Source organism: Babylonia areolata, chromosome 7 (assembly GCF_041734735.1).
Source record: "Babylonia areolata isolate BAREFJ2019XMU chromosome 7, ASM4173473v1, whole genome shotgun sequence".
NCBI classification, from domain to species: Eukaryota; Metazoa; Mollusca; class Gastropoda; order Neogastropoda; family Buccinidae; genus Babylonia; species Babylonia areolata.
This window is the reverse complement of record NC_134882.1, coordinates 15,038,930-15,059,235: the sequence shown is the minus strand read 5'-3', so window position 1 is coordinate 15,059,235 and position 20,306 is coordinate 15,038,930. Positions and strand designations below refer to the sequence as shown.

At 42.2% G+C, this 20,306-nt stretch overlaps 1 protein-coding gene across 1 annotated transcript; it reads right to left on the bottom strand.

Annotated features, from left to right (window-relative positions):
* Nucleotides 1-1,751: 1,751 nt before the first annotated feature.
* LOC143284349 (uncharacterized) lies at nt 1,752-19,958 on the bottom strand. Its single transcript, XM_076591059.1, has 8 exons — nt 19,889-19,958; nt 17,947-18,130; nt 15,023-15,126; nt 14,742-14,867; nt 11,742-11,921; nt 10,481-10,602; nt 6,533-6,659; nt 1,752-1,837 (listed from the first exon to the last, which is right to left on the bottom strand). The coding sequence occupies exons 1-8, from the start codon at nt 19,956-19,958 to the stop codon at nt 1,752-1,754; spliced, it is 999 nt and encodes a 332-aa protein (XP_076447174.1).
* Nucleotides 19,959-20,306: the final 348 nt, after the last annotated feature.

Sequence of the window (20,306 nt, the reverse complement as noted above, 5' to 3'; positions counted from 1 at the left end):
TATTGCACTGTACTGTACTATACTATATTGTATAAAGAAAATTCAAATGTATTGTAGTATATTCCTTTTTTTTGTCACAACACATTTCTTTGTGTGAAATCGGGGCTGCTCTCCCAGGGGGACCACGTCGTCAGTACCACCTGTATATACACACATATATATGGAAGGAAGGCGGCAGAAAGGTTAGGACGCTCATCTGCCAATAAAGGGAGTCTGTGAGGGTCTGGGTTCGAATCCCGCCTGCTCGCCCTTTCTCCCAAGTTCGACTGGAAAATCAAACTGAGCGTCCAGTCCTTCAGATGAGACGACACATCGAGGTCCCGTGTGCAGCACGCACTTGGCGCACTGAAAAAAAGAACCCATAGCAAAGAGAGTGTTGTCCTGTAGCAAAATTCAGTAGAAGAGATCCAAGGCCTGACAAAGTGCGCTGGGTTATGCAGCTGGTAAGGTATCTACCTAGCAGATGTGGTGTAGCGTACATGGATTTGTCCGAACGCAGTGAAACCTCCTTGAGAGATGCTCCTTGAACGCCCCTCCCCCCACCCCCACCAAAAAACCCCCCACCCCCCCAAAAAAAAACAACAACAAAAAAAACAACAACAAACAAAAAAACAAAAAACAAACAAACAAACAAACAAAAAAAACACACCAAAAACAACAACAACAACAACAAAAAACAACAACCAACAAACAAAAAACAAGCTGGTCCGGACATCAAAATACCCTCAAATTTACAAAAAATATTTTTAACGACAATTTTGAAATCAATCTTTGACACAGTGTAAGCTACTTCCCGCGTTTGGAAAACATCTGGTGGTGATCCTGTCCCCGTGAAAACTTCAGTGCATGAATGACCTCCGCCCTGTGCCTCTAACATGTGCCATTATGAAATAATATGACAGAGTTGTTTCAATTCACTTGCTGGGATTTGTGAATGATTTTTTAGACCCGCTACAATATGCTTAAAGGAGAAACAGAAATGTTGATGGCACTATGCTGTATTTTTTTGGATAACGCACACAGGCATGCATATATTATCTGTCTGATGATGTTTGATTTCTCAAAAGCATTGAACAGTATTAAGCCCCGCCTTCTTGCTAAACCGCCCCCCCCCCAAATAAAAAACAACAACAACAACAAAAAACAAAAACAAAAAAAACACACACACACACACAAACCCAAATAAATAAAGTTAATTCTCTGATATTGTTATGGATTTTGGACTACATCACTAACAGACCCCAATTTGTTAAAATCAAAAACGCTGTTTCCAGTATTTTATACACTAATACTGGTGCACCCCAGGGAACAGCGCTGTTACCCTTTCTTTTCACTCTGTACATAGCTGACTGTAGAAGTCCCACAGAATCATGTCCACTCATCAAGACGGAACTCACCTTTTCTCAGACTTCAACAGCAAACGGGTGGACATTAGTAGGAAGATTAAAGACCCCCTCTCCGTGCAAAAATAACACGTTACAACTGGGTTTTTTTTTCATTTCAACAGCTACACACAACCTTGACACATGACTAACATATTCACTGGTACCATTATTCGCTGTTATGATTTCGTTGCCTTGTGTGTGTGTGTGTGTTGCATAAGTGTTCACGCGCGCGCGTGTATGTGTGTGTGTATTGCATGCGGGCGCAAATTGTGTGTGTGTGTGTGTGTGTGTGTGTGTGTGTGTGTGTGTGTGTGTGTGTGTGTGTGTGTGTTGAATGATTCCCAAGTTGGATTGATTAAGCGGGCATCAGTCCAGGAGGCCTGGGTTCCCTTGTTCAGTGTGAAACAGGAAGGTGGAAGTGGCCATGCTGCAGGAGTACTTACGGCAAGTCACTGAAACACACAGAACAGAACAATATGTCACACACTGTCTCACTGAAACACACAGAACAATATGTCACACACTGTCTCACTGAAACACACAGAACAGAACAATATGTCACACACTGTCTCACTGAAAAACACTGAACAGAGCAATATGTCACACACTGTCTCACTGAAACACACTGAACAGAACAATATGTCACACACTGTCTCACTGAAACACAGTGAACAGAACAATATGTCACACACTGTCTCACTGAAACACACTGAACAGAACAATATGTCACACACTGTCTCACTGAAACACACAGAACAGAACAATATGTCACACACTGTCTCACTGAAACACACAGAACAGAACAATATGTCACACACTGTCTCACTGAAACACACAGAACAGAACAATATGTCACACACTGTCTCACTGAAACACACAGAACAGAACAATATGTCACACACTGTCTCACTGAAACACACAGAACACAACAGAACAACATGTCACACACTGTCTCACTGAAACACACAGAACAATATGTCACACACTGTCTCACTGAAACACACAGAACAGAACAATATGTCACACACTGTCTCACTGAAACACACAGAACAGAACAATATGTCACACACTGTCTCACTGAAACACACAGAACAGAACAATATGTCACACACTGTCTCACTGAAACACACAGAACAGAACAGAACAATATGTCACACACTGTCTCACTGAAACACACAGAACAATATGTCACACACTGTCTCACTGAAACACACAGAACAGAACAATATGTCACACACTGTCTCACTGAAACACACAGAACAGAACAGAACAATATGTCACACACTGTCTCACTGAAACACACAGAACAGAACAATATGTCACACACTCTCTCACTGAAACACACAGAACAGAACAATATGACACACACTGAAAAACTCTCATCATCCATCAATTTCTATTTCACGCTGCTCGTTGTATTGTGACAACAAAACGTTACGACTAAACCACATGATAAATCATGATAATCCGATGTAACAGTAAGAGCAAAAGAAATAATATTCTATTTATTTTATACTGGAATATAAGATTGATGATAGTGGAAACTTATTTTTACGCCGCCAGATCTCAATCAGAACAACAAATTCGTACTTAAATTCCTTTCATCTATATCAATAGATTTGATGGCTATAATATATATATATATATATATATATATATATATATATATATACATATATATATATATACATATATATATATATATATATATATATATATAAAGCTTGATTCCAACACGTGCGGTCACAGAAAACAAGTAAAAGTAATGCTATCCACCTCCATAACCACCCCAAAAACTAGTAAAGGTAATGCTATCCACCTCCATCACCACCCCAAAAACTAGTAAAGGTAATGCTATCCACCTCCACCACCACCCCAAAAACTAGTAAAGGTAATGCTATCCACCTCCACCACCACCCCAAAAACTAGTAAAGGTAATGCTATCCACCTCCACCACCACCCCACAAACATATTAAAGGTAATGCTATCCACCTCCACCACCACCCCAAAAACTAGTAAAGGTAATGCTATCCACCTCCACCACCACCCCAAAAACTAGTAAAGGTAATGCTATCCACCTCCATCACCACCCCAAAAACTAGTAAAGGTAATGCTATCCACCTCCACCACCACCCCAAAAACTAGTAAAGGTAATGCTATCCACCTCCACCACCACCCCCCTAAAACTAGTAAAGGTAATGCTATCCACCTCCATCACCACCAACCCAAGAACAAAATTACGGACGAAACGTCGCTCAATATAGCATATAGTTTGCCCAGAAGTTATGACTTGGTTTAATCAGGCGAAATTATGAACTTTTTTTTTTTTTCGAACGTTTCGTTGCAGTTTTGTCTGTACAGAAATACACACAGGTATGCTTAAAACATGTCGGAACTGACTATACATAATCACGGGTATACATTCCACACAAAATTATATGTCATCACACACACACACACACACACACACACACACACACACACACACACACACTAACACACACACACACGCGGAGAAAAAAAAGCAACGGGCAACTTACATGTCCTTAACGCAATTAAAACAACAACAACAACCAAACACAGCATATTAAGAATTCCCACTTACCAAAGCCAAGAAAAAAGAAAAAAACAAACATACTGAAGGCTTTTTTTTAAACAGGTGAGTGGACCAACAAGGCAGAGACTGAGAAAGAGAGGAAAGAAAGAGAAGACAAGAGACCAGGCTGACAGAAAAGAAGAAATTTCTAGCACAAGGCTTCGAGATGGTGGGGGGACACTATTAAATACACTGCACTGAAAAGAGCAGAGCCTCCGGCATCCCCACGGGAAAGATTTCATGTGCTCCAACATATGATACCTAGCACACAACATTCGCAGCGTAAGGACAAGGGAAAATACAAAAAACAAGAGAGGCAAGGCTCTCAAGACTCACTTGTGATACACTTAAAAAAAAAAAAAAATCCAAGCTTTTTACGTATTGAGTATAATTTCAAAATGTAATGTTTAAGATGAGAAAGATCAGTTTAAAAGCAAATTAAGTCCCCTAGCATTAATTACAGAGTAATTTCCTTTTTTTTTTTTTTTTTTTTTTACCATCTGCACCAAAACGTTTGCAAAATAAATAAAACTTCCATGCTTAGCAAAAGAAGTTCCTGTTTGAACAAAAAATGATAATAATGATTGCTCTTGTTGGGTCAGAATATCAGATCAAAGTGCCAAGTTTAGAGAATACAAAAAATATAAATATTACAGTAAATGCAGTTTGCATATAATTAGGCTTCATTTTTTTTGTGTGTGTGCCCATCCCAGAGGTGCAATATTGTTTTAAACAAGATGACTGGAAAGAACTGAATTTTTCCTATTTTTATGCCAAATTTGGTGTCAACTGATAAAGTTTTTGCAGAGAAAATGTCAATGTTAAAGTTTACCACGGACACACACGCACACACACACACAGACAACCGAACACCGGGTTAAAACATAGACTCACTTTGTTTACACAAGTGAGTCAAAAAACAACAACAACAAAAAAAACAAAACCAAGCACAGCATATTAACTCACTCAGTACGGCCAGTCTTCTCTTCTCCTCTACACAGACCCGTCGGATGTCCAGTGGGTGTCTGAATGACCCAACCTTTAGCTTCCGTCGTCAGAATTGTGGTATTCTTTGTCAACATTCACGTCTTCAGTATAAGAGCGTTCCGCTTGCAATATTTTGATGATGGTAATTGGGGTGAAACGCTGTTAACGTCGTCTCTTTCGCCGTTCGTATGGAAAGAGTTAAGAATTCCCACTTACCAAAGCCAAGAAAAAAGAAAAAGACAAACATAGTGAAGGCTTTTAAAAAAAATTTTTTAAACAGGTGAGTGGACCAGCAAGGCAGAGACTGAGAAAGAGAGGAAAGAAAGAGAAGACAAGAGACCAGGCTGACAGAAAAGAAGAAATTTCTAGCACAAGGTTTCGAGATGGTGGGGGGGACACTATTAAATACACTGCACTGAAAAGAGCAGAGCCTCCCGCATCCCTACGGGAAAGATTTCATGTGCTCCAACATATGATACCTAGCACGCAACATTCGCAGCGTAAGGACAAGGGAAAATACAAAAAAACAAGAGAGGCAAGGCTCTCAAGACTCACTTGTGATACACTTAAAAAAAAAAATAAAAAAAATCCAGGCTTTTTACGTATTGAGTATAATTTCAAAATGTAATGTTTAAGATGAGAAATATCAGTTTAAAAGCAAATTAAGTCCCCTAGCATTAATCACAGAGTAATTTCCTTTTTTAAAAAAATTTTTTTTTTACCATCTGCACCAAAACGTTTGCAAAATAAATAAAACTTCCATGCTTAGCAAAAGAAGTTCCTGTTTGAACAAAAAATGATAATAATGATTGCTCTTGTTGGGTCAGAATATCAGATCAAAGTGCCAAGTTTAGAGAATACAAAAAATATAAATATTACAGTAAATGCAGTTTGCATATAATTAGGCTTCATTTTTTTTGTGTGTGTGTGCCCATCCCAGAGGTGCAATATTGTTTTAAACAAGATGACTGGAAAGAACTGAATTTTTCCTATTTTTATGCCAAATTTGGTGTCAACTGATAAAGTTTTTGCAGAGAAAATGTCAATGTTAAAGTTTACCACGGACACACACGCACACACACACACAGACAACCGAACACCGGGTTAAAACATAGACTCACTTTGTTTACACAAGTGAGTCAAAAACAACAACAACAACAAAAAAACAAAGCCAAACACAGCATATTAAGAATTCCCACTTACCAAAGCCAAGAAAAAAGAAAAAGACAAACATACTGAAGGCTTTTTTTTTAAACAGGTGAGTGGACCAACAAGGCAGAGACTGAGAAAGAGAGGAAAGAAAGAGAAGACAAGAGACCAGGCTGACAGAAAAGAAGAAATTTCTAGCACAAGGTTTCGAGATGGTGGGGGGGACACTATTAAATACACTGCACTGAAAAGAGCAGAGCCTCCCGCATCCCTACGGGAAAGATTTCATGTGCTCCAACATATGATACCTAGCACACAACATTCGCAGCATAAGGACAAGGGAAAATACAAAAAAAACAAAACAAAACAAACAAACAAACCCAACAACAAACAAACAAAACATGTGTACACCTACCATTGGCATACATGGTGTAGACTCCACCGGGGGAAGTGGCTATGTAGGTGGAATTCTGTGAGGAGGAGTCCAGACACTCGTTGGGGTACTGCGTCATGTAGGTCACACTGCTCGAGTACTTCATCAGCTGCAACCACCACCACCACCACCACCACCACTCGTGACGTCACTGTTTTACTGAGTTGGTTAGCCTAAAAAACTAGGAATCGGGGAGCTGCCGTAGGAGAATCGGTTAATATATATTTATCATATATCTATATATATATATATATTAACCGATTCTCCTACGGCAGCTCCCCGATTCCTAGTTTAGGCTAACACACAATACAACACAAGGCAGTGCAACATCAGAAAATACAACACAACACAACACGGTACAACATTACACAACACAACACGGTGCAGCACAACACGAGGCAACCCCCCCACATCATCGACCGCACAGATGAAGCGGCAGCTGGCGCTGGAGTCCACAGAGGTAATACAACACAATACAGGGCAACATACTTACATACAACAGAACACGCCATAACACAACACGCTACAACATAAAACACACCACAGTACATCGCAACGTAATGCAACAGAACACGGTACAACATAAAACACAACACGGGGCAACATAAAACACAACACGGGGCAACATAAAACTCAACCAGCGCAACATAAAACACAACACAGTGCAACATAAAACACAACACGGTACAATATAAAACACAACCCAACGCAACATAAAACACAACGCAACATAAAACACAACACGATACAACATGAACACAACACAGTGCAACATAAAACACAACAAAGTACAACATAAAACACAACACAGTGCAACATAAAACACAACAAGGGGCAACATAAAACACAGCAAGGGGCAACATAAAACACAACACAGTACAACATAAAACACAACACGGTACAACATAAAACACAACACGGTACAACATAAAACACAACACAGGGGCAACATAAAACACAACACAGTACAACATAAAACACAACACGGTACAACATAAAACACAAGGGGCAACATAAAACACAACACGGTACAACATAAAACACAACAAGGGGCAACATAAAACACAACAAGGGGCAACATAAAACACAACACGGTACAACATAAAACACAACACGGTACAACATAAAACACAACACGGTACAACATAAAACACAACACGGTACAACATAAAACACAACACGGTACAACATAAAACACAACAAAACAAAGTACAACATAAAACACAATACAACACGGAGCAACATAACCCAACGCAACACGATACAACACAACACAGTACAACACAACACAACCCAACCCAACACAACACTGACCACACAGATGAAGCGGTAGGTGGTGCTGGAGTCCACAGTGGTAATACAACACAACACAGTGCAACACAACACAGCACAACACAACACAACACAGTGCAACACAACACAACACAACACAACACAACACAGTGCAACACAACACAACACAGCACAACACAACACAGTGCAACACAACACAGTGCAACACAACACAGCACAACACAACACAACACAGTGCAACACAACACAGCACAACACAGCACAACACAACACAGTGCAACACAACACAGTGCAACACAACACAGCACAACACAACACAACACAGTGCAACACAACACAGCACAACACAGCACAGCACAACTCAGCACAGCACAACAGAACACAGTACAACACAACACAACACAACACAACACAGTACAACACAACACAGTGCAACACAACACAACACAACACAACACAACACAACACAGTACAACACAACACAGTGCAACACAACACAGTGCAACACAACACAACACAGCACAGCACAGCACAACACAGTGCAACACACAACACAACACAACACACAACACAACACAGTGCAACACAACACAACACAGCACAGCACAACACAGTACAACACAACACAACACAGTACAACACAACACAACACAGTACAACACAACACAGCACAACACAACACAACACAGTGCAACACAACACAGCACAACACAACACAGCACAACACAACACAGTGCAACACAACACAACACAACACAACACAGTGCAACACAACACAGTGCAACACAACACAACACAGTGCAACACAACACAGCACAACACAACACAACACAGCACAGTACAACACAACACAGCACAACACAACACAACACAGCACAACACAACAGAACACAGTACAACACAACACAACACAACACAACACAGTGCAACACAACACAGTACAACACAACACAGTGCAACACAACACAGTGCAACACAACACAGCACAGCACAACACAACACAGCACAGTACAACACAACACAGCACAACACAACACAACACAGCACAACACAACACAACGCAACACAACACAGTACAACACAACACAACACAGTGCAACACAACACAGCACAGCACAGCACAACACAACACAACGCAACACAACACAGTACAACACAACACAGCACAACACAACACAGCACAACACAACACAGTGCAACACAACACAACACAGCACAACGCAACACAACACAGTACAACACAACACAACACAACACAACACAGTACAACACAACACAGTGCAACACAACACAACACAGTGCAACACAACACAGTACAACACAACACAACACAACGCAACGCAACACAGTGCAACACAACACAACACAACACAGTGCAACACAACACAGTACAACACAACACAGCACAGCACAACACAACACAACACAACACAGCACAGTACAACACAACACAGCACAACACAACACAGTGCAACACAACACAACACAACACAGTGCAACACAACACAGCACAGCACAACACAACACAGCACAGCACAACACAACACAGCACAGCACAACACAACACAGCACAACGCAACACAACACAGTGCAACACAACACAACACAACACAGCACAACACAACACAGTGCAACACAACACAACACAGCACAGTACAACACAACACAGCACAACACAACACAGTGCAACACAACACAACACAACACAGTGCAACACAGCACAACACAGCACAACACAACACAACACAGCACAACACAACACAACACAACACAGCACAACACAACACAACGCAACACAACACAGTGCAACACAACACAGTGCAACACAACACAGTGCAACACAACACAGCACAACACAGCACAGTACAACACAACACAGCAGAACACAACACAACACAACACAGCACAACACAACACAACGCACACAACACAGTACAACACAACACAACACAACACAGTGCAACACAACACAGCACAGCACAGCACAGCACAACACAACACAGTGCAACACAACACAACACAACACAACACAGTGCAACACAACACAGCACAGCACAGCACAACACAACACAGCACAGCACAAGACAACACAGCACAGCACAGCACAGCACAACACAACACAGTACAACACAACACAGTGCAACACAACACAGCACAACACAACACAGCACAGCACAGCACAACACAACACAACACAATGCAACACAACACAGTACAACACAACACAACACAACACAGTGCAACACAACACAGCACAACACAGCACAGCACAACACAACACAACGCAACACAACACAGCACAACACAACACAGCACAACACAACACAACACAACACAGCACAACACAACACAGTGCAACACAACACAGCACAGCACAGCACAGCACAACACAGCACAGCACAGCACAGCACAGCACAACACAACACAACACAGCACAGCACAGCACAGCACAGCACAGCACAGCACAGCACAACACAGTGCAACACAACACAACACAACACAACACAACACAGTACAACATAAAACACAACACAACACAACACAACACAGCACAACACAACACAACACAGCACAACACAACACAGCACAACACAACACAGTACAACCCAACCCAACCCAACCCAACCCAGCACTGACCACACAGGTGAAGCGGTAGGTGGTGCTGGAGTCCACAGTGGTGTCGCCGTTGTACAGGTAAACGTAGGTGTCGCTGGTGGCACTGTCCGTCATGGAGAACAGGCAGTACAGGTTGCCGGCAGCTGGTGGACAGTCAGCACTCACATCGTCTTCATCATCATCATCATCATCGTCGTCGTCGTCGTCGTCATCGTCATCGTCGTCGTTGTTGTTCTTGTTGTTGTACACACCATCATCGTTATCATCATCATGGTTTAGCATCTTTATCGTTATATGTCACCATCACCGCCATCATCATCGTCATTGTCATCAAATCTATCATTATCATCATTATGACCATCGTTATCATCATCATCACCATCATAGTTAACATAGGGTCATTATCATAATGATATATTTTCATTTTCATTATCATTAGTATTAGTATTAGTAGTAGTAGTAGTAGTAGTAGTATCTATTATCATGATAATATATATGTATTATATGTCATGTCATATGCATCATCATCATCATTATCACCAACGTTATCATATATTATTATCATCATCATTATATATTATGATTATTATCATTATCATTATTGTTGTTGTAAATATCATTATTATTATTATTATTATTATTATGATCATCATTATTATCGTTATTATTATTATTATTATCATTATTATTATTAGTAGTAGTAGTAGTAGTAGTAGCAATATTATGATGTATGTATCAAATATGTCATATGCACCATTATGACCATCGTTATCATCATCGTCATCCTTATCATCACCACCACCATCACCGTTATCATTTCATTATTATTATCATCATTATTATTACTATAATAATAATAATAATCATTTGTGGAGGTAGTATCGGTATTGTTATCATCAATATTATATCAGTAGTATTAAGACGTTGATGATGATGGTGACTCTTCTCCTTCTTCAAATCATTATTATTGCTACCATCACCGCCATCATCATCATCATCATCATCGTCCCTATCACCACCACCATCACCGTTATCATTTCATTATTATTATTATCATTATTATTATTACTATAATAATAATAATAATAATTTGTGGTGGTAGTATCGGTATTGTTATCATCAATATTATATCAGTAGTATTAAGACGTTGATGATGATGGTGACTCTTCTCCTTCTTCGAATCATTATTATTGCTACCATCACCGCCATCATCATCATCATCATCATTATCATCGTCCCTATCACCACCACCACCACCAGCACCACCACCACCACCACTGACCAGAGTAGAGGGTGGTGTCGGTGCATAGTGTGGTGTTGACGGTGGGGGCGGAGGTGTCGGTGCAGATGTCCAGCCACGAGTTGAAGCTACAGAACGTGCTGCCCGACGAGTCCGTCAGCGAGTACACATACTTGCCCCACAGCGACACCGGGCAGCTGGTCTTCTCCGATTCTCCCGTGCCTGTCCGAACACACGCGCGCGCACGCACGCACACACGCACACACACACACACACACACACACACACTCTCTGTATGTGTCACTGGTGTACAGCGGAGTCAAGTGTGGAATAAACAAAGACATGCCTTTTTTTTTTTTTACATCCTGCCCTCAGGGCAAAGAAAAAAAAGAAAGAAAGAAAGAAAAAAGAGCATAATGACAAGAAAAGATGAATACAATTCCTTAAATAGGGAGCACACACAAACGTACGTACATGCTTATACACAAATGAATGAATAAATAAATATATAACTCTCTACACACACACACACACACACACACACACACACACACACACACATATATATATACAGTTTTTAAAGACTGTTTTCTGGTGTTTTCTCCATTACTTTATGGAAAAACGAAGACATCTAAGCCTGGATTCATTATTTAATATCCCCCCCCCTCTCTCTCTCTCTCGAGAGAACATAGATATTGACATAGGCATACGCATACACAGAATTATAAAGACACAAATTAATGAATGTGCATCAACAAAGATAAATATATAATTTATGAACATGCGAAAAAAAAAGTGTATCTTCATTGCAGTTTGTGAATTCTAATGCTTGATATTGAACAATTTTGCTTCAGAAGAATGGCTTTTTCATTTTGATTGTTTTATATCGTCTCAAACAAATATTCTTTGAAAGAGCTTCTAAGTTAAAATGGCTAGTTTCCAGCTTTAAAGAGGAAGGCAAATTGCTCCAGTATGAACCACCACTGTATAAAAGACTTTGGCTTTAAAGAGATCAATGATAGGAACTGGAGGTAGTGTAAATTTGTGTCTTTTGCTGTTTGTGGGAAAGCTGTCAAGAATACCATGAGGAACAGCTCCCGCAACTACTTTGTGCATCAAGAGAGACAGTCTTGGATACAGTTGAAGAATGTTTCAACGGTTTATGAGCATCGGTGATGTTTAAACTAGCACTTAGAGAACTAGTTTAACTCTCTCCATACGACGGCGAAAGAGACGGCGTCAACAGCGTTTCACCCCAATTACCATCATCAAAATATTGCAAGCGGAAGGCTCTTATACTGAAGACGTGAATGTTGACAAAGAATACCACAATTCTGTCGACGGAAGCTAAAGGTTGGGTCATTGAGACACCCACTGGACATCCGAGGGGTCTGTGTAGAGGAGAAGAGAGGATTGGCCGTACTGAGTGAGTTAAGAGCACGTTTACACAATCAGCTTTTAGGTTTTGGAACGCTTTCAATGGCTGAACCAGTCGAGGCACGAACTATGAATGACCAGACATGTGCACGACAGAACCTGTTACGATCACGAGTATTAAGAAAATGTTTTATTTAAAACTGCTGAATCACCTTTTGAGATATTCTTTTACACAGCTAGGCAACATAGGCCTGAACACACACGCCTCCAGTACGTTAGGGTCTGAACACACACGCCTCGAGTACGTTAGGGTCTGAACACACTGGTCTCCAGTACGTTAGGGTCTGAACAGACACGCCTCCAATACGTTAGGGTCTGAACACACACGCCTCGAGTACGTTAGGGTCTGAACACACTGGTCTCCAGTACGTTAGGGTCTGAACAGACACGCCTCCAATACGTTAGGGTCTGAACACATTGGTCTCCAGTACGTTAGGGTCTGAACACACTGGTCTCCAGTACGTTAGGATGTGAAAACACAGGCCTCCAGTACGTTATGGCCTGAATACACTGACCTACAGTACGTTAGTGTATGAACACACTGACCTCCAGTACGTTAGGGTATTAATACACTGGCCTACAGTACGTTAGGGTATTAACACACTGGCCTACAGTACGTTAGGGCCTGAATACACTGGCCTACAGTACGTTAGGGTCTGAACACTCTGGCCTACAGTACGTTAGGGTATGAAGACACCGGCCTACAGTACGTTAGGGTATGAACACACTGGCCTACAGTACGTAAGGGTATGAACACACTGGCCTACAGTACGTTAGGGTATGAACACACTGGCCTACAGTACGTAAGGGTATGAACACACTGGCCTACAGTACGTAAGGGTATGAACACACTGGCCTACAGTACGCTAGGGTATGAACACACTGGCCCGCAGTACGTTAGTGTATGAACACACTGGCCTGCAGTACGTTAGGGTATGAACACAATGGCCTAGAGTACGTTAGGGTCTGAATACACAGGCCTACAGTACTTTAGGGTATGAACACACTGGCCTACAGTACGTTAGGGCCTGAACACACTGGCCTACAGCAAGTTAGTGTCCGAAGACACTGGCCTACAGTACGCTAGGGCCTGAACCCACAGGTCTACAGAGCGTTAAGATCTAAACACACATGTCCACAGTACACTGGGTCTGGGCACACATGCCTGCAGTACATTAGGGTCTGAACATACAGACTTCCAGTACCTAAGAGCCTGAACCTACATGCCTCCAGTACGTTAGGGTCTGAACACACACAGGCCTACAGTACGCTAAGGTCTGAACACACACAGGCCTACAGTGCCTTAGGGTCTGAACACACACAGGCCTACAGTACGTTAGGGTCTGAACACACACAGGCCTACAGTACGCTAAGGTCTGAACACACACAGGCCTACAATACGTTAAGGTCTGAACACACACAGGCCTACAATACGTTAAGGTCTGAACACACACAGGCCTCCAGTACGTTAAGGTCTGAACACACACAGGCCTACAATACGTTAAGGTCTGAACACACACAGGCCTACAGTGCCTTAGGGTCTGAACACACAGGTCTACAGTACAGAACCTTTTCCAGTGCCGGGCTAAACCATACCGTCCTTACCTTGCTTGACCAGCATGCTGACAGTGTCTCCGGTGAAGGCGGAGACATCGCAGATGAGGTCAGAGGAAACGGCGTAGGCGATGGGGTAGATCTTGTAGTTCAGGTTAGCAGCGCTGGCCAGCTTAGCTGGTGACAAACACATGTCATGTTTTTGTATGTTTGCTTGCCCCCGAAAGCGGAGTATGGCTGCCTACATCGCAGGGTAAAAACAGTCATACACAATTACGCACGCCAACACACACACACACACACACACATACAAATGTGGAGAAAACACTCACTTGTGCCTTGGTACTGCACGAATTTGTTGTCGGACATTTTAGTGAACATCCAACACGTGTAGATATAATACGGCACCGTGTAGATGGTTATAGAAGTTGCTGATCTGCACATACAAGGTACACAACAAATTACGGACTATTTCAAATGAAAAAGCAGGCTATCTATCCATCTGTCTATCTACACACACACACACACACACACACACACAAACACAAAAAGTGTTTTAGATTCTACAGAAGATGCCACTGCGTTCGGACAAACGCACATCTGTTTCAGAGTTCAGGCTCAAAGCGCTTTAGAAACACGGAGTCATTATTTTTTCACAACAGGCTGCCCACCTGGGAAGAGCCAAGCGTGACATGCCTTCAGGCCTCATCCATCGTTTCCTGTGTCATGAAGATAAGCTTCAGTCTCTCTCTCTCATTCTCTCCCAGTGTCTCTCAATGCCTCTCCCAATCTCTCTCTCTCTCTCCCCCCCCCCCTCTCTCTCTATCCCCCAGGTCAGTGTATGTACGTATACAGACTTGCTTGTGCCTCGACCCCCTTCGTGTGTATACACACGCAGAAGATCGAATACTTACGTTAAAGATCCTGTGTCCCATGTCAGCGTTCGGTTGGTGATGGAAACAAAAACATACCCAGCATGCACACACACCCAATCAGAGTATGGCTGCCATGAGAGAGAGAGAGAGAAAGAGAAAGTCTGTGTGTGTGTGTGTGTGTGTATTTGAAACCTGACTAAATGGCACAGGAAATGAATGATGAGCGCCCACATGCAACTCTCAGTCATCTCTACTCAGCCTGCTACGCAAATGACTCTGTGTTTGCAACGCGCTTAGAACTTGGTCTCTGATAGGCACAATATAAGCATCAATATCACCATCATCATCATCTTCGCACGCACACCTTTTGTTCTCAGTCACAGAGATAGCAAGGCAAAGGCCATATTGAATGTAGCTTTTTAACAAGGACCGGAGAGTTCTTGTTACCTGGCGACGTAGTAGCTGCCACTGACAAAGATAGTTGTTGTTACCTGGCGATATTGTAGCTGCTATTGACAAAGAGAGTTGTTGTTACCTGGCGATGTAGTAGCTGCTATTGACAAAGAGAGTTGTTGTTACCTGGCGATGTAGTAGCTGCCACTGACAAAGAGAGTTGTTAACTGGCGATGTAGTAGCTGCCACTGACAAAGAGAGTTGTTGTTACCTGGCGATGTAGTAGCTGCTATTGACAAAGAGAGTTGTTGTTACCTGGCGATGTAGTAGCTGCCATTGACAAAGAGAGTTGTTGTTACCTGGCGATGTAGTAGCTGCCACTGACAAAGAGAGTTGTTGTTACCTGGCGATGTAGTAGCTGCTATTGACAAAGAGAGGAGTTGTTACCTGGCGATGTAGTAGCTGCTACTGACAAAGAGAGTTGTTGTTACATGGCTATGTAGTAGCTGCCACTGACAAAGAGAGTAGTTCTTACCTGTCGATATAGTAGCTGCTATTGACAAAGAGTTGTTGTTACCTGGCGATGTAGTAGCTGCCATTGACAAAGAGAGTAGTTGTTACCTGGCGATATAGTAGCTGCTATTGACAAAGAGTTGTTGTTACCTGGCGATGTAGTAGCTGCCATTGACAAAGAGTAGTTCTTACCTGTCGATATAGTAGCTGCTATTGACAAAGAGAGTTGCTGTTACATGGCTATGTAGTAGCTGCCACTGACAAAGAGAGTAGTTGTTACCTGTCGATGTAGTAGCTGCCATTGACAAAGAGAGGAGTTGTTACCTGGCGATGAGTAGCAGCCATTGACAAAGAGAGTAGTTGTTACCTGGCGATGAGTAGCAGCCATTGACAAAGAGAGTTGTTGTTAACTGGCGATGTAGTAGCTGCCGCCACTGACAAAGAGAGTTGTTGTTAACTGGCGATGTAGTAGCTGCCGCCATTGACAAAGAGTTGTTGTTACCTGGCGATGTAGTAGCTGCCATTGAGAAAGAGAGTTGTTGTCACCTGGCAATGTAGTAGCTGCCACTGACAAAGAGAGTTGTTGTTACCTGGCGATGTAGTAGCTGCCATTGACAAAGAGAGTTGTTGTTACCTGGCGATATAGTAGCTGCTATTGACAAAGAGTTGTTGTTACCTGGCGATGTAGTAGCTGCCACTGACAAAGAGAGTTGTTGTTACCTGGCGATGTAGTAGCTGCCACTGACAAAGAGAGTTGTTTTTACCTGGCGATGCAGTAGCTGCCGCCATTGACAAAGAGTTGTTGTTACCTGGCGATGTAGTAGCTGCTATCGACAAAGAGAGTTGTTTTTACCTGGCGATGCAGTAGCTGCTATTGACAAAGAGTATTGTTGTCACCTGGCGATGTAGTAGCTGCCACTGAGTGGAGTGATGGCCTAGAGGTAACGCGTCCGCCTAGGAAGCGAGAGAATCTGAGCGCACTGGTTCGAATCACGGCTCAGCCGCCGATATCTTCTCCCCCTCCACTAGACCTTGAGTGGTGGTCTGGACGCTAGTCATTCGGATGAGACGATAAACCGAGGTCCCGCGTGCAGCATGCACTTAGCGCACGTAAAAGAACCCACGGCAACAAAAGGGTTGTTCCTGACAAAATTCTGTAGAAAAATCCACTGCGATAGGAAAAACAAATAAAACTGCACGCAGGAAAAAAAATACCAAAAAAATGGGTGGCGCTGTAGTGTAGCGACGCGCTCTCCCTGGGGAGAACAGCCCGAATTTCACACAGAGAAATCTGTTGTGATAAAAAGAAATACAAATACAAATACAAAGAGAGTTTTTGTTACCTGGCGATGTAGTAGCTGCTATTGACAAAGAGAGGAGTTGTTACCTGGCGATGTAGAAGCTGCCATTGACAAAGAGAGGAGTTGTTACCTGGCGATGTAGAAGCTGCTACTGACAAAGAGAGTTGCTGTTACCTGGCGATGTAGTAGCTGCCATTGATAAAGTTGCACTCGAAGGTGAGGTTTTCAAACAGGTGGGACTGGGTGTCCACCCAGAACGGGGACACGTAGCTGCTGTTGAAGGTCAGGGGATCCCTCTCGTGCGTCGAGTCGTACACCCCGTCCAGCCCTGAGGGAAAGGAGCATCCCTGGCCCCCCACTGTACACACACACACACACACACACACACACACACGTACGCACACAAACACGCATGCACACACGTACGCACACACACACACACACACGCACGTGTACACGCGCTCGCACAACACACACACGCGCACAGACACACATATACAAACATAATTATCTAGATTCCCCAATAAATTACGCCTGAGATAGCGATTCCCTTTCCCATCACTCAAATATTACTATTTGCTTAAAAAAAAATCAAAAAAAATCTCCATATCAAACGAACATTTTTAACCCGTTATTTCACAACCACGCGGGCACAACAAATCAGTCAAGTCTGCTATGGAATAATAATAATAATAATAATAATAATGGATACTTATATGGCACACTATCCAGAAATCTGCTCTAGGTGCTTTACAAAAAACGCTTTTGTTAACATAAAACATTATATCTATGTTACATACACACACCAAAATGTGACACCACACACACACACTGCATACATACATTTTAACATACATGTGTATCTAACAGCTACCCTAACACATACGCACACATAGGCAGGCACAAACTTACATAAACGCACGCACACACAATACACATTCATATACATGCATATACACGATAAACCCCAATATTCTAAACTATTCTTTTGATTTTTTTAAATTTCACCAGCGAAGGAACCCATTCGCTTTGAAATCTACTCCCTAAACAGCTGATATTTGTGACGACTCAATGTTCCTTCCGCTTCCTTCAGTCCAACAATGAAACTCACCCTTTCAAGATACAGGAAACAACTTTAATTGGCCATAAAATATGGTAGTGTTTAAGCTTCGCGTATAAAAAAAACAAACAAACAAAAAACAACAACACACATTTAATGATGAATATGCATGGTAATACCAAACAGAACTACCTTCGTTCCTTTTCTTATTCCCCTTCGATCATCCAAAAACCAGCTGTCCACTCCCCCACCCCCCCCTCTACTCCCACTTCATACCATCTCCTAAAGTTCCATTTATCAGTATCCAACCCCGTTCAAAGTTACTTTTTTGGGCTGAAGAGGTAAAATTCAATTAACTGCATACAATGCTAAAAAAAAAAAAAAAAAAAAAAAAGAGAGAAAGAAAAAAAAGAGAGAGAAAAAAGAAAAAAAGAAAAAAAGAAAGAAAAAAAAGAGGAAAAAAGAAAGAAAAGAGAGAAAAAAAAGAACAAAAAAGAGAAAAAAAGAAAGAAAAAAAAAGAGAAAAAGAAAAAAAAAAGAGAAAAAAAGAAAAGAAAAAAAAAGACAGAAGCTGGACAAAGCTCGATACCATGTCAGTGGGAAAAGTCCTAAAATGGAAACAACCGCTTTCTAATAATTACGTTTCTCTAAGGTCTTTCAAAAGAAACGGGGGATAACAACCAAAACCAAATGTTCCCCCTAGGTCGCAACACTGGCTTGTAAAACAAAGCCGGACGACACACCATTCACAAAACAGGCACACTCTTTAGACAGTCACACATACATCATCTGTAGATTGAGCCACGTTCGCCCAGTCTTTTCCACGGCCGCAAGAAATCTCGGTGATGCTGTCAGCGGTGCGGTGTCCCCCCCCCCCACACACACACGACCAAACCAAGTTTCGGGACCACTGGCCCTGTAACGCTGCTACCTATACTGCTTCTGTGCTGCTCCTGCCGTTGCAGGGTATTGCGGGCAATGGTCAAATCAAATCAAATCAAATTATGGTGCTTACAGCCTCGTTGACCAGTAGTGTCAGGGTAATGGTCCACATACCTGAATTTCGTACCAGCTTCGCTGCGAAACTCTTCTTTCGCATGAGAGAGCGAAACGTCTGACTTCGCATGCGAATATTCGCATCCTGTTTCCCGGCCCCTCTCCCCCTCTTTAGGTCCTTGTGGAGAATGTATGTCAGTGGCTTGTGTGTGTGTGTGTGTGTGTGTGTGTGTGTGTGTGTGTGTGTGTGTGTGTGTGTGCGCGCGCGCGCGCGCGACTGTGTTGAAGAAAAATAGAGGAGATAAAAATGACCAAAAAAACATTTAGCCCAAAGTATATAACTTAACACTGTCAAAACGAAAAGGAATCTTGTTCCAGACAAAGTATGCTGAAACTACTACAAAGAGCCTGATTTAACTCAAAGTGTAATTAAACACTGGTTTTACATGTAAAACAAACAAACAAAGAAACAAACCCA

Coding starts and splice junctions, on each gene's coding strand:
- LOC143284349 (XM_076591059.1), bottom strand. CDS start 19,958: ATGCGAAGTCAGACGTTTCGCTCTCTCATGCGAAAGAAGAGTTTCGCA. Junction 14,868..15,022: donor CGTGCAGTACCAAGGCACAA/GTGAGTGTTTTC, acceptor GTTTGTCACCAG/CTAAGCTGGCCAGCGCTGCT. Junction 6,660..10,480: donor CCTACCGCTTCACCTGTGTG/GTCAGTGCTGGG, acceptor TGGTGGTTGCAG/CTGATGAAGTACTCGAGCAG.